This window comes from Cibotium barometz, chromosome 66 (genome assembly GCF_041138505.1).
Source record: "Cibotium barometz isolate CiBa-2024 chromosome 66, ASM4113850v1, whole genome shotgun sequence".
Classification (NCBI taxonomy): Eukaryota; Viridiplantae; Streptophyta; class Polypodiopsida; order Cyatheales; family Cibotiaceae; genus Cibotium; species Cibotium barometz.
The window spans coordinates 11,609,549-11,624,908 of record NC_141111.1 but is presented as its reverse complement, the minus strand read 5'-3'; the positions used below and the strand labels follow the sequence as shown (position 1 = coordinate 11,624,908).

The 15,360-nt window shown below is 43.3% G+C and overlaps 1 protein-coding gene across 9 annotated transcripts in view; it reads right to left on the bottom strand.

Moving 5' to 3' along the window:
• Positions 1-695: 695 nt before the first annotated feature.
• Positions 696-15,360, bottom strand: part of LOC147602774 (ABC transporter G family member 28-like) — a 60,473-nt gene continuing 45,808 nt past the window's right edge. For 3 of the 9 annotated variants that reach the window (XM_086797718.1, XM_086797717.1, XM_086797720.1), the window contains 7 exons: positions 9,455-10,341; positions 8,355-8,651; positions 7,327-7,818; positions 5,173-5,321; positions 4,792-5,081; positions 4,511-4,638; positions 696-1,521 (listed from right to left, as the gene is read on the bottom strand). In XM_086797718.1, coding sequence (XP_086653844.1) covers positions 1,356-1,521; positions 4,511-4,638; positions 4,792-5,081; positions 5,173-5,321; positions 7,327-7,818; positions 8,355-8,651; positions 9,455-10,341 — 2,409 coding nt within the window. In that variant the 3' untranslated portion in view covers positions 696-1,355. Of the gene's footprint in view, positions 1,522-4,510; positions 4,639-4,791; positions 5,082-5,172; positions 5,322-5,953; positions 6,215-6,319; positions 6,406-7,036; positions 7,207-7,326; positions 7,819-8,354; positions 8,652-9,454; positions 10,342-15,360 lie in introns of those variants that run through there. The other 6 variants (XR_015265762.1, XR_015265761.1, XR_015265764.1 and 3 more) reach the window with 5 other exon arrangements.

Below are 15,360 nucleotides of genomic sequence, written 5' to 3'. Positions count from 1 at the left end.
CAAGCCGTGTCTCCCTGTAAAGCTAACTGTCAAGAGGACTCAAGGGCGAGGCGTGCATATCTGTCTCGGGGGAGATCCCACAAGCCATGTATGTAGGAGACTGATCTCGTAAGAGCCTCAATCACCAGAGGGGCAGCCGCCAGCTCTGCTCGAATAATCTCATGAGGTACCAAGGCCTTGGCTCTAATAATCCTAGCAATCATAGATACCAAAGGCCTCTCCATACCTCTCCACCTGCCTGCGCTGTGATAGGAGAGGGAGAGAGTGGGGAAAACTCGTGTACTAAGGTTGTTTTAATTAAATGCCACGTTGGTGGCATTTAATTAATACACCTACAAAAAGTTATGAATATGGCACCAAAACGTTTTTTGCATTTCCATTATATATATTCTATAAGATTTCCAAGAATAAGAGTGTTTTTTTAAGGTTTCATTTTTGTATGTAATGATTAATGCTTGAAAAAGTCAATGGAATGATGATCCCCATATCCTCTCTATTTAAGGCAATAAAATGATGACCCCCCATATCGTTTCTATTTGCATACATTCACCCATATGCTTTCTATTTGCATGCATTCACCCATATCCTTTCTATTTAAGGTCTCCACAATTCTATATAAAAAGCCTCAAAGGGCTCACTCAACGAGTAGAGGGAGGGAGAGAGAAAGAGGAGAGTGAGAGGATGGGGGGAACTCATGTTCTGAAGTTGAATTAAATAAATGCCACGTCAATGGCATTTAATTAATACATATCAAATAACTTGTCTAAATAATATACATATCAAATAATGTCTGAATATACATATCAAATAATTTGTGAATATATACACCTTCAGAAAGTTGCTCATTATTTGTTCACTTGAATGGCAAAACATGAGATAGACCTTAGATTTTCCTAAGGTCTTATCCTTCACAGCTTGGAGGGAAAGAAACAGCAAGACAGGGATTGCAGGGATGTGATGTGTTATTGGGAATGCTTCGGCATGCATGTTTGAATCTGAAGATGGATTATAAGAATAAGAAATTAGTGATAACTCACAAGCATAAGAAGCATACTATTGATGCAGGATTAGCTGGGGACACTATTCTGGTTGTATCACATACATAGATAAATAAAGCAATGAAAAAGAGCATTTCCTTGTACTTGATTTTTGTTCGTGATGTTTTGGAGCGTAATAATGTACACGTGGATGCTCTAGATGAAAGCAGGCTGAATTTTCTTCGTGGGTTTAGTGATTGCTTTGCAAAGTCCCTACCGGCTAGCATGCCATCCCCTAGACCTGAAGATCATGTCATTGATCTCATACCTGGTAGTTCTCCTCCCAATAAGCCGGCTTATAGAGTCAGTGCTAGCCCTTCATTGTTGTCGCTTCCGATTGCAGAGCATCAAGCATAGTAAAGCAACAAAGCGTGCTATAAAGCCCATGAGAAAAAGGATGCTTAGGCATAGTCCCCAATCTTTTAGATCATAGCCAGCTCCCCTAAGGACAACACATCTTTGAATAAGCCAAACCCCAGAGTATCTGCAAAATGTAAAGCAGCATTTCTGTCAGCAGTGAAAAAAAAAAAAGAAGTCAATTTTGCCAAAATCAGTTTGTAAATATACCAGAATTCTCTCTCTGGGAACAAGGTGGAGCCCCTTGTCTTGTGTGTGCACAGCTCTCTGGGGGGGCTTGGCACCAAGGGTGGCTCCTCTGATTTGGATTGACCAGGCTGGGACACACAGGCGGCATCATCGGGCGACTTGGCGGGCGTATGCCTATGGCACTAACATGAGCTATTAACATCATTGGGCATGTGCCTATCACACCCCTATGGCACTAACATGTGCTATTAACATCACTGGGCATGTGCCTATCACACCACATGCCATGGAGCTCATCACCAGGCATGTCCCTATGACACTACATGTGCCATCAAGGTCTTCACGGATGTGCCTATAAGGTTACATGTGCCATCAAGTTCACCAAGCATATTGTGCCTACAAGGCTATGCAATCAAGGTCACAAGGCATGTCGGGAAATGAAGATATCCAGCAACTGGTGAAAAACCTCCATCTCTGAATATTGGAGGTATTTTTAACAAAATTATAATAATTCGAAGGTATTTCTAACTAACTCCAAAATCTTAGAATTTCCAAACCTTCAACTCTAAAACTTGCAAGTGATTTTTTCCCCCCCAAAAAAAGAGACTTCTATTCAATAATATAAATCGTACTAAGGGAGATGTCAAACCAAAAGGTAGGAAGATCTCAACCAATCCGGGGCACTATGCTGCCATAAAAGTCCCATAGGAGTGGAGGAGGAGAAAATACCATGGTTCCACTCTCTCATAAATCTGTTGCGTTTTGTTTGCCCAGCTCTAGAAGATCCCTTGTATACCAGTCCAGGTGGCCAAAAGTGTATCAACGATGTCACTCCATATACTGCAAATACATTGGGTGTCATAAACATGAATACCCTCGAAGGCCTCTGAGCATCTCGTCTTCCAGATATGCCAAAGGTAGGAAGATCTCAACCAATCCGGGGCACTATGCTGCCATAAAAGTCCCATAGGAGTGGAGGAGGAGAAAATACCATGGTTCCACTCTCTCATAAATCTGTTGCGTTTTGTTTGCCCAGCTCCAGAAGATCCCTTGTATACCGGTCCAGGTGGCCAAAAGTGTATCAACGATGTCACTCCATATACTGCAAATACATTGGGTGTCATAAACATGAATACCCTCGAAGGCCTCTGAGCATCTCGTCTTCCAGATATGCCACGCCGTGATACTAGCAATAATCTCCCAAGTGGTGTCAATACTCAGCGGAGATGGTGTGTATCATAACTGGGGGATATCCTGAAGCAAATACCTCTGAGCTATGCCCCTACTCACACCCTGCCCTCAAAAAGAAGTTGTCAGCCAGACTGAGTCAACCATGCAATAGCACCCCGAGTAATCTAGATAGGATCACTCCTCAATCTGCACAAGAGTTGGGCTACAGATACCCAAATCCTCTGTGCTCCTTCGCACTCTCATAAGCAATGATATGCTATCTTGGCTGGAGCTGAGATATAGGATAGGAGGGATCCACACCAAAAATAGATCTCCACTGGTTGGTGGGCAACCCACCATATCGAATAAACCAGTAGGAAATCTGGCTCCTCCTGTACGAATGCCAGAATCTCCTCTGAATTGGGGGTGTAATGTCATACGCCTCCAAGTGAGGCCTAAGAGTGGGAACTCTCTGGTCTGTCCAAGCATAAGCAACCTGGGGTTACGCACAGAGTAGCTGAAGAAAGCTATGCTCCTAATAGTGTTATTCACATCAGTCCATTCCCACTCACCAAGGTCCCAATGTAGATATCTGATAGGGCATCCACCATATAGTCATAGGCACCACGAGGCATAAGTAACCATCACCAGGGAAGGGTCAGTATACCAACGCTTCCCAGGCCGACCCACTACTCTCACTGGACGGATCACAGAGCCCGGAGTACATCAAATGGAATAGAAGACAACACCCTCTTCCTCCTCTGCCTTCGGGAATCCCAGTGGCTAGGTATATTTGCAAGTGATTTTCAAATTTCACCAATGCAAAATACATTGTACCCGGGTTTTTTGCACACGTTGATGTGCCTACAACGTTACAAGTGCAATAGTGGTTGCCCTACATGTGCCTACGGTGCTACATACACAGTGCATGCTGTGCGGCACATGCCTATGACAGTAAGACATCTTTCACTCCGTCATCTGCACTATGAAAGGGAAAAGATGTAACCAACACATCAAGGAGCTAGCTGATAAAGCCCTAGGAACAGACTACTAGCAAAACAAATTGATTTGGATAAGTCTCATACATACTGTACAACCATATACAAACACACTATCATGAACTGATGATACCCAAAATGCATCTCCATTTCAAAATCTAAATCTGGCATGGGAAAAAAAAGGCGTGGATCGACAAATGGTGAAAAACCTCCATCTCTGAATATTGGAGGTATTTTTAACCAAATTATAATAATTTGAAGGTATTTCTGATTAAACTCCGAAATCTTAGAATTTCCGAAACTTCAACTCTGAAATTCGCAAAGTGGTTTTCGAATTCCACCAGTGCAAAATACACTGTACCCAGGTTTTTTGCACACGTTGATGTGCATACAAGGTTACACATGCAATCGCGGTTGCCCTACATGTGCCTATGACGCTACATGTGCAGTGCATGCTGTGGGGCACGTGCCTATGACAGTAAGACATCTTTCTTTTCTTTCACTCCGTCATCTACACTATGGAAGGGAAAAGATGAACACAGGAGCTAGCTAGCAAAACAAACTGATTTGGATTTAAGTCTCATATATACTGTGCAACCTTATACAAACACACTATCATGAACTGAGACCAAAATGCGTCTCCATTTCAAAATATAAATCTGACATGGGAAAAATAAAGGAGTGGATCTACAAAACAAAGCATTCAAAACTTTACAAGGCATGGATCAACCAAACACAAACAAAGAACCCAAAGCTTACTTCCTGGCATTTGCAATTGTGTACGCTTCGAGCGCCCAGTGAGCATATATGGTAAATTTAAGGGTCTTGAGAAACGCACTTGTGCTTGTTGCGACAAGGGTAAATATGATGGGAAGAAACACCGACCACTAAGCAAACAACATTAAACACATTAGGTACATACATTGGGTTACACAGCATGCTATTTATTCAGCAACCTCATTTGTCATCTAATATCTATCCTAAGCATGTTTCTAGTTGATGCTTATCTATCTGAAAAAAAAAAAAAAGCCATCCATTACCAGTTGAGCCGGTCCATTTTCTGACACAATTGCAAAGGCATAGGCTATTCCTGTCACACAGTAGATCAAGGCCACCGTGACGATGTAATTCTCAGCAAAGGATGACCTTGGATTGTTGAGAAAGTAGAACATAGACAAGAAAACCACAGGCTTTATGGCTGTGTTGAAATGGTCCACAGAGTCCTTAGCTAGAAAATAGGCTATCCGGTTGATGCTCGATGCGCTTTCCCGCCAGTACTGCAGCTTGTCATTTGAAAATGTTCTCAAGGCTGAGATCATACAGAGGAGAGCTGTGTAGCATAATGGATGAAATTAGTGTATGTACTCGTGTCCATGGTTTTGATGAAAATTCTAGAAACAGCGTGGCTTTGAGGGGCTTACATAAAGCAATAACGACATACACATAGTTGCTAGCTCCTAGGCTAGAGTCATCTGAGGGTTTGATCAACTCTAAGCACGCTCCCGATAGGAGCAAGATGAGATAATCTTGCATCTGCAGTTTAGCTTCTCGAAAGCGTTGGAGCGCAAGCCTGATACATAAAAAACGCCTTCATCAATCAAAAACTTTTTCTCAAACAAAGTTGCAAAATCCCAAACGCATATCTTGCCATTCTTTACCAGTGTAGAAGAATTCCGTCAACAATTCAGAAGAAGACTCAAATATATATATATATATACATATATATATAATCATTGCATGTGGTGATATTTTAAAATTTCCATGATACTCAGGACATGGACTTGTTGTATACAGATTTGTCTCATAGGCCAATCTGGCCTTCCGTAGACGTTAATATAAGTTTTCTTTTTCTCTCTATCTCAGCGCACCACAGACATAGACAAACCTATGCTGGATATTTTTGATGCATGAGAATGATGATATCACACCCGCATGATGTATCTTTTACATGTATTCACATGCTCACCATAGTGCACACCATGATGATGATGAGATAGACATACAGTTAGTCTATCTTTTTATATGAGTTTTTTTCAGTGTCATTAGTCTTTTTCCATAGCCCAATACTCTTGTATCACTTTTGGTCTCGTAGACTCATTGGGTCTTTTGAAGAAGTTTAATATAACTCTGCCTCTCTCTGTTCGAACAGCTCCCCCCTAGACATAGCCCTAATGCCCAGCTTGGGGGGAGTTAAGGCATAACCTTAGGGTCTTCAGTAGCTCTCGTCTAGCCAGTCCAGCAGCTCGCTGTCAGCATACTAACAACTCATCATTATCCGGTGCTCCTTGTCTCGCCACCAGTCCACCAGCTGGTCTTCACCAGTCCTAGCTTCCAGCTCGTTGGCGAGTCCAACGGCTCGTCGTCAGCCAGCTTGTCATCATTCACCAGACCAGCCAGTCTCAGCACTTCAACCTCAATACTCTCTTGGCAAAACCGGCCTGCTTAGTCGGGTGGAAGCAGCAACTAGGATCAATAGTAGCCAACACCCGTCAAAGCAGCAACCACCACATAAATTTTAAAAAGGAAAAACCTTGAGGATAAGGTTTTGTAAGGGTGTAGTTCACACACCTCAACATTGGAAACACAGTGTCCCATGCATCACCCACAGAAGGCAACACATTGTGGCAGAGCTGCTTTGATCCCCCTCTTCAAGGCTACAGCAAACAGTTAACCACCAAAAACAACAAACACAAAAAAGTATTCATCTATGCTCCAACTTTAAGAGTGGGTTTCCTTTGCAGGCGCTTTGACATCACCAAGAAGAAAGTGAGTGGTCTATTTATCTCCACAAACAAAACATGTCACACTCAAGGTGTGACTTCATGAAGTAGAAAGTCGACTTGCGACTTTACAAAACAGTCTAAGCCTTGCAATTGGAACCCCAAGGTGAAAGAAGAGATGAAGCAAGATTTACAGGAGACCATTAGTGGCATCAAGGCGGTGGTCAAGGAAGAATTGAGAGAACACACCAAATCAGCAGTCAAAAAAGAACTAAGGCAGTCGAAGGCCCTTCAAATTGCTGTTAGTGGTTTACCTGATGCATGGTAGATGAATGGAGATGAGGTGGGGAACTTATGTGAGCAACTACGTGGAGCAGTGCCAATGATTACCTGGGAGCTAGTATTTGCATCAGTTTCAAGACAGGGTAATCATGCAGCAATCACTTATCGTTACAAAAATCATAAGAGTGGGATCCTAAAGCAATCAAACAAACTTAAGGATACCAAGATATGGATTGCGGCTGAGGAACTCACTCTAATGTAACTCAAGCAAAAGAACACAGAATTAGCCAAGGTCAAAGCAGCTCATGTTTTTCTAATAAATTGGTGCTTCTTTACATGTCTTTCTTGAGAAGAGCTCACAATTTTTGAGATTCCATCACCTCTTGAAGCATTTCTTGCCGTTTTTCTCAAAATAGGACAACGAGGAATCTGCTCGCCACCATTTCTTGACACCTTTGAGCATTGGAACATGCAAATATATGGGCGCATACATCTTTCGATCAACTCATGATGCTACAAATACATTACTAAGAAACCAAGATGGGAGAAATGTGTCATCCCACTCAGATGTACCTGAATATGATCAGCTTGAATTGATACCAAAACCCCGGGGTCCTGCGTTGTGAAAAGTCTTGTGTGTGGCTGAAAATACCTTTGAAATCGTCCCACCAAAGCTCCCAAAACGACTTGAACTCCTGCCAAAGCTCCGGTGTAAAAGACTTTTGCCCACCAACACACTCGCAATCTTTGCTTCTCCTCAACTTCATCTCTTCAGATGATCCATCTAGACTTGCGGCTATGGCCTGTAGGTCATGTGGGATGGTATAATTATTGTGTTGGATCCATTTGACTGGAAGGATCTTGGGATCGAAATGAGGGTTTCCTTCAGGTTTACTAATCCCCTCCAAAACATCCATAATATGATCCGGTGGATTAATATGTTCAGGGATGATTATGCCCATGGCTGCAAAATAATTCTGCACATTATCTACCGGACCCAAGTACACAGTCTGCCCGCCTTTTGCAAGAAACATAACATCATCAAACAGTCGGAATAAGCCATAGCTGTCAATAAAATCCAACACAAAACAAACAGTATGTCAAGTGATTGCCAGTTAAGACTGAAGCTAACCCTACCCGTTCCCCTCCAAAAAGAAACTGTCCACAAATTTGAAGGCATTCTTATAAATGAAGAAACCCTATGCTAGAAAAAGAGAATGCTATGAAGAGTTCTAGACCTTTTCTAAGGTTAGGACTACACAGCTGCTCACACAAGTGCATTCTAGGGGGTTGTTCTCCCGCAGACCTCTGGTGGCCGGTGGTGGCCCCAAATAGGTCACACGCATGGTGATTTGAACTGTTTTTGAACTCTGTGCCCAACACCACACGATCTGTGGCCTGGCCATTGGCCACAAATGTCCAATGTGAGAACAGCCCCTGGTACTTTACATATGGTGGTATTGGTATTACAGAAACAACAAACATAATAATCAATTGTGTACACCATAAATGTGTGTGTAAAGCATGTGTGTTCGTGTGTGTGGGGTAGGAGTGCTCGCATGTAAGCCCAGAATTATCAAACAACTTCACATAGGTTTTACCTTGGCTGATGTACGACGACCACCACGTTCACCCCCACCAATGCTTCTCGCCTCAAAGCTTTCAACACAAGTTGTGAAGATGTGCTATCTAGCCCAGATGTTGGCTCGTCCAAAATCAAAAGAGAAGGCTCCATCACCAGCTCAAGTCCGACATTTACTCGTTTTCGCTGCCCTCCTGAGATCCCTCTTTTCTCAACTGTGCCCACTCTTGAGTTGCGTATTGCTCCAAGTCCAAGAGACTCAATAATGCGTTCAACCACCAAGACTTTTTCTGCCTTTGCCATACTTACTGAAAGCCTAGAAAAGAAGAAAAACATAAAAAGCAAGAAGCTTTTGTAAAATCAATCTCTCTCTCTCTCTCTCTCTCTCTCTCTCTCTCTCTTCCCAAATTCAACAACTATTAAAGTGTGATCGAAGTCCCCTAGAGTTTGTTCACAAAGCTTCAAATCATCAACTCCATCATCCATAGTATATAGACTATACTATGACATCCCCACTCACATCATCCGTGCCCAGGAGTAGGTGCAGGTTCATGCTTAAAGATACGCCACTTTAGTAGACAAATTGCATAGGATTGCCTCCTCCTCTCATAGAGATATTCAAAGAAGTGTGAAAACTCTGATAGGACTCAGGTAAAGAATTGAGAATAGTGGTGATGACCAAATTTTCTATCATCGACTACCTCATTAATATTCAGCCAAAAATATTCCATCGGATTGAGTTTCTATCACTTCTGCAGAGGTGAAGGGCAGACTAACCTATTCTCTCTCACACGCGCGCACGCACCCACACACATTGTAGCTGGTTGGGCAATTGCCTAGGGTATTGATTATTTGTAGAAATTGACAGCCACCATCAACCATGTCACATTATATTAAAAAATGTGGCACATTTAAAAGGAAGATGGATGCATAAACCCAGAAAGACAGCTACTAAGAAGTGTTGGGATATGTTGGGAAGCAACGATTAATAGACAAACAAAAACATTCCTGCACTTATAAGCAGGATTGAGAATACATATGTCAGTACGTGCATGTGTGTATTAATGTATTTGTGTAGATGAGAGAGAGAGAGAGAGAGAGAGAGAGAGAGAGAGAGACCTGTAACGTGCGCTGAACCAAAGATTCTCCTCTACAGTCAGATTCCCATGGACTATATCATCTTGCGGTACAAAGCCGATTATTTTCTTGTAACAACTGATGGAATCTGGCCTTCCATTAATCAGAACATCGCCAGTGGTGGTACTGCTGTAAGCCTTTCCAGCCAAAGCATTCAAAAAGGTAGTCTTTCCAGCACCAGAAGGTCCCATTACAGCTGTTACACGCCCCGGTGAGAGCTTCCCTGTCACATTGCAAAGGATCTTTTTCCTACTCCCTTTCAAGAACAAAGAAAGATCTTTGAATGTAATCTCTATTCTCATACGCCTGCTATTTTCTTCTGACATTTCACCTGCTTTAAGGATTATATCATTCCAACTCAGCGGTTTGTTTTGCATTGCTTTCTCCTTTTCAATCTTCTCGTAGGCGTACCTCAAAATCTGAGTTCGTGTTTGAGGAACCCCCGGCTTCTCATTGTTCAGACTTTGGCCATCAGCAGGCACACACAGGACCTCAACCAGCTGATCTAAATCCTCTTCTACTGGGTGGCCTTGGCTTACAGAATCAAGTTGAAATCTCTCTTCATTATGATATGAACTCTCCTCATCCATGGTCCCAAATCGAGGATGTACTTCATTCGAGCGCAGAACATGCCCAGGTGCTAGTATTTGCAACTCCTCTGAGCCATTGGAATGACGTCGCTGCCGGGAGGAGGTGCGGCTGAGCCGTTTCACTGCATCGGCAGCAAACTTCCATCTCTTGACTGCATTCAAATGCTCCTGGACCTGCTGTGCCGCTTTCTCGCGCATTTTCATTTTACGCTTCTTGCGGATGTGCATAACTTGGTCAGAGCAGTTGTAGACGAGTAAAAGTATTGCAGCCAAGCACACCTACATGACCACAAAGCATTAAATATGCAATAGCAGATTATTAAAGATCACCATGTGTGTGTGTGTGTGTGTGTGTGTGTGTGTGTGTGTGTGTGTGAGGTTATGGTGTGTGTGTGTGTGTGTTGGTGGTTTTGTCGCGACCTGCTCGCCTGGCTCGCCTCGCTTCCTCGACCTGCTCGCCTGGCTCGCCTGCTCGCTCGACCTGCTCGCCCCTTATGTGTGAGCACGTCTGGTAAGGCGCGCCTGCTTCCTGGTCTGTGTCGGGCCTGCAGCCCTCTTCGCGACAATCTGAGAGTCCCTTCTTAGCGCACAGAAACACTGTATTCTCATCATCAATCTGCCCTATCTTCCTCTCTTCTGCGACCTGTCTGCGTGTGTAGGAGTGTGTGTGTGTGTGCGGGTGTGTGTGTGTGTGTGTGTGTGTCTGCGCCTCGTAAGGCAACTCTCTCCACGCTGAGAGCATCCATTGGTCCAAAGCATTTTCAGTTCCCCTGGCGGTGCAAGAACCCCGGCGTTCATATTTTCTCCACTCAAAGGGTGTTACCTCTGTGGGAGATATCATCCATCCTGATGGCTCCCCTCTTTCTTTTCCACAGGCTGCTGCACATTATGGCTTGGGACCTCACTATCGTCGTCTTTGGCATGATATAATTCAGATGCTTCAGCCTTTTTTGCCTATTCCACTCTTGGAAATTCGAGATCGCCTACAGGATTGGACTATCTCCTCTTTTGATTCTTCATGCCATCCCTTGAGGCTATCTGATATTACACTTGCTGGTCTGTATAAACATTTGTTGCCATTGCCTTGGGTTTCTGAACGGGCAAATCTCTTCTGGCATATGCATTGCTCGTCTTTGTGGTGGAAAAGACGATTGCGATCTCTTTGGCATTCGAAGCTTCCTCTTCGACAACAGCTTTTTTTGTGGCGCGTTCTTTTGGCTGTTATTCCCTCAGGACAGTTTCTGGCACGCAGGCATATATCCTCATCCACTTGCCATAGATGCTCTGCTTCCAGGGAGACAGTCATTCATATTTTCTGGAACTGTCCTTCTTCTCGTCAGTTTTTTCTTCCTATCATCCAGCTTCTGCGGGCTAGATTTCCAAATATGAAATTTGGAAAGTTTTTCTGGCTATTTGGTCTTCATTTGCCCAGACCAGAATTCACTCTTTTCTTCTCATGGGTGCGCTACTGGGCTTTATGGACACTATGGAAAGTTCGCAACCATGGAGTTTTCGATGATGCGGCTTTTTCTGCTTTTTCTTTCTTTCGGTACTCCCTGCATCAATCTTTCTTCGATTGTATGCAGGTTGACCAAATAGATCATGATGTATATTTGTCTTATATTGACATCTTCAGTTGATGTACTTTGAGACTATCTACTTTGGATAGTCATCTTGTAAATCTAATATACTTATAATTCCACAAAAAAAGTGTGTCTGCGCCTCGCTTACAGGTCTCTGTTTTCCCTTCTGTGTAAGATAGTATTCCAATAGCGCTGTCCCCCTTTTTTCTGATCTGTGTGTTCCTGCTGAATCGAATAGTCTCGATGGCAGAAACAAGCAAGTATTATGTCAAGAGAGCTCTTTATATGGATCATCTGGTTGATACTAGACAGTTATAATGCAATTTCAATGGTTTTACCAAAAAAAAAATGTGTGTGTGTGTGTGTGTGTGTGTGTGTGTGTGTGTGTGTGTGTGTAATTTGTATCTCAGAGGCAGCCTTGGGCGATTATGTTGGCAGATATGTGTGTTGAGATGTCCACTAAATCGTTTGGCAACTGGACCATCACGCATTGGGATGCTGTGTTTGGCCATTTTGAAGGCAAGATTGCTGGTTGTCCTTTCTCCACAAAGTTAATTTTGGCATGGAAAAAGCTTACACAGTTTCTCAGCTGGACTCCTCGAGTGAATACTAACTGTAATTCACTGCGTTTGGAAAGCATTCATTGGAGTAGAGTTTTTGAGCGACCTTTGGCTGTGCAAGAGCCTAGAAAAGCTTATTTCCTTGCCAAAAAGGGTGTCTATTTCATTGCAGATGTGCTAGATGATAGTGGCCATGTTCTGTCTTTTATAGATGCTTGTCCTAAATTTGGCCTAAGTCATCATTACCGTCCCCTATGGGAAAAGATTGAGAGTTTGTTGGCCCCTTTTGAGCCTCTTCCCGCTCTTGAAGAGTCGGATAGGTTGCACGATTGGAGCTTGCATAGGCCCATACTTACTCGTGGTCCTTTGTCTCTGCTACAGCTCTCGGTGCATACAGTCTATGGCTTTCTCCTTCCTGAAATTTGGGTTCATGATTATGCAAATGATGCTTGGAGAATGCATAAGCCTTTGGCTTGGTGGAAGAAAAGGCTCAGGATGATATGGAGCAGTAAGATGCCGTTAAAATGTCGGCTTTTTCTATGGCGATGTCTATTGGCTGTTCTGCCAGTTGGCTCTTTCCTGGCAAGGCACCATGTGACATCTTCAGATTGTTGTGTTTGTGGAGCGCATGATGAAACAATTCTCCATCTGATGTGGAATTGTAATGCAACTAAACTTTTGCTGGATCATATAACGGCTCTTCTTCGAGCTCGTTTCCCTTCTGCTTCTTTTGGGAAACATTTTTGGTTGTTTGGTATTTTTTCTCCTGCTCTCAGACAGTATAGGGCCTTTTTTGATTGGCTTCGTTACTGGGCCATGTGGACGATTTGGTACTCCAGGAATCGGGCTGTTTTTGGTGAGCCGCCCATTCAAGCCTTTCACTATTTCAAAGAATCTTTACATCAATCCCTTTATGATTGTCTCTCTCTACATGAGATTGACCCATCATTGTATAGCCTTTTCACGGATATATTTTGATCATGCCCCTGTTCACTATGAACTCTGGCATTTCTTGTATATGATGCTTTTTGTGGGTTTTCCTCATTCTGAGGTTTCCCACTAGTAATCGAAATAATCATTACAAAAAAAAAAAAAGTGTGTGTGTGTGTGTGTTTGGTCGCGCGCGCGGGGGCCACGGGAGGGGGAGGGGGTAGGGCACACGTATGTTGCACCAATTTGAAGTGATTCCACATGTCATTCGAGAATACAGATTGTTAGATTGAATGCTGCAGATAGATGAGCCCGGTTTTCCCAAGGTACCTATGTCACAGCTCACTGATGCCCGTATATACAGATAGCTGCTCATTCAAACAAGCTTTGGAATATGGACAAGACAGCCAAGTGGTGGAAAAAAATCTCCAAAAGATTTGGACCAATAAATTGCCATTAAAGCAGAGAGTTTTTCTTTGGCGAAGCTTGGTTGGAATGCTACCTGTTGGTGAAACTCTAGCCAAAAGAAGGATAGCTTCTGCCTCTTGTTTTAGATGCTCAAGTTGCAACGAGAGTGTGTCTCATTTACTAGTTTGGATACCAGGATTTTCTTGCTTAGATTATTGTTTTTTTGGTTGCCAGATTTGCTTCTCTGAGCATTTCTGGATCTTTGGGAGATATCACCAAAGAATGGCTGACTGTGTAGGTTTGCTGGCTAACTTAAAAATCTTCCGGCCTCTATTACTAGCCTTAAGCAACTAAATGTACACAAAGTCCGTAGACTTTCCCTATTTGACATTAAGTGCATGTAAGGCTCCTTTATATGTTCCAACACTGTCTTACAAAAGATACATGCCCGTTCGCGCAAGTAAGATGGCAAAGCGCCTTACCGTAGGTTGGGTGGGTGAAACCATGTTAACCAACAGAATGGTTAATATACCCCCCTTCTTAATGGTAGCCACGTTCTTGCCCCGCCGAAGTGTCATGTGCATCCCGCACTTGGATGCCACATGGACATATCTATACACCAAGTGCGGTTATATTGGCCTTTTGTGAGCCCTTGTGCGAGACGAGTCAACCAAGAGTCCACTAGAGTCCATGGTCAAGTGTACATGTCCTGCACATGGAAGTAGTGCATGTCTCCCACTCAATGTCACCCTCTAGAATGATGTAGAGGTGACCCACACATGGTTAGGTTTTTAGCCCCATGCAAGGGCACCAGAACCAGCATATGGTTTCATGAAGTGCATGGGCAAATACTTGTTTTGTTGCCCTGCACTTGGTCTTGTTGTGAGGCAGCCCATGGGCCCATAAAGGCCTCTAACCTATAGGGGCACCTACACCAAGTCGGCCAGCAACAGGACAGTCAGCCAGGCCCTCGCTGACCACACATGTTAGAAGGCGCCTATTATTAGGTGTTTTATCCCAGTCATGGAGCAGCCGCAACAGGCCGACAACCTACAGCAAACCGACCAGTAGTCATATATTAGTGTAGGCAGCATAAGGCTTAAATCATCTGATTATTCACAAGTTGCTGAAGCATTCCAAGGGCCAGGATAGACAAAGGGATGGTGGCTAACGCAAGGTGAACTTGAAGGTCAAGAACAGGGCATCTTCAGGCTGGCCACTGTAGTTTCCAGCCAAGGAAGTTCTCCAAGATTGAGTTACACCATACGTGACATAGCTGAGGGAGACGGAGACCTCTAGGCCATACTCGTCAGCCCCATGCTTGACATTTTGGAGAGTGGTATACCATCTACTCGGAGCTGATGTTGCTCCCATGTTTTTATGTTCTTAGTATTCCATGATGAGTTTCCATGGACAGTTTTGTATCACCCCAGTGAGATAGCTATATTTATGTTTTCTTTCTGTTTTATTTTCCATTCCATGATGAGATATGCCATGGACATTATTGTATCACTTTGGTCTCATAGGCCCATTGGGTCTTTAGTAGACGCTTAATATATCTTTCTTTCTTTCTCTCTCTCTCTCTCTCTCTCTCTCTCTCTCTCTCTCTCTTAGCTTCATTACATTGTGCTATCGTCAAGAACCACGGTGCTGAATATTCACTATCAGAGTATAATTTTGTCTATAAGCTTCCGCATATTACAGTGATATCAAAGCTTTGCCTTTTGGTGAAGAGATTCAGCCAAGAAAAAAAGAACGAAAAAAAAATTCCTTGTGTGGTTGGTTTTTAGACGCCAATAACACTCCCCATTCCGGTG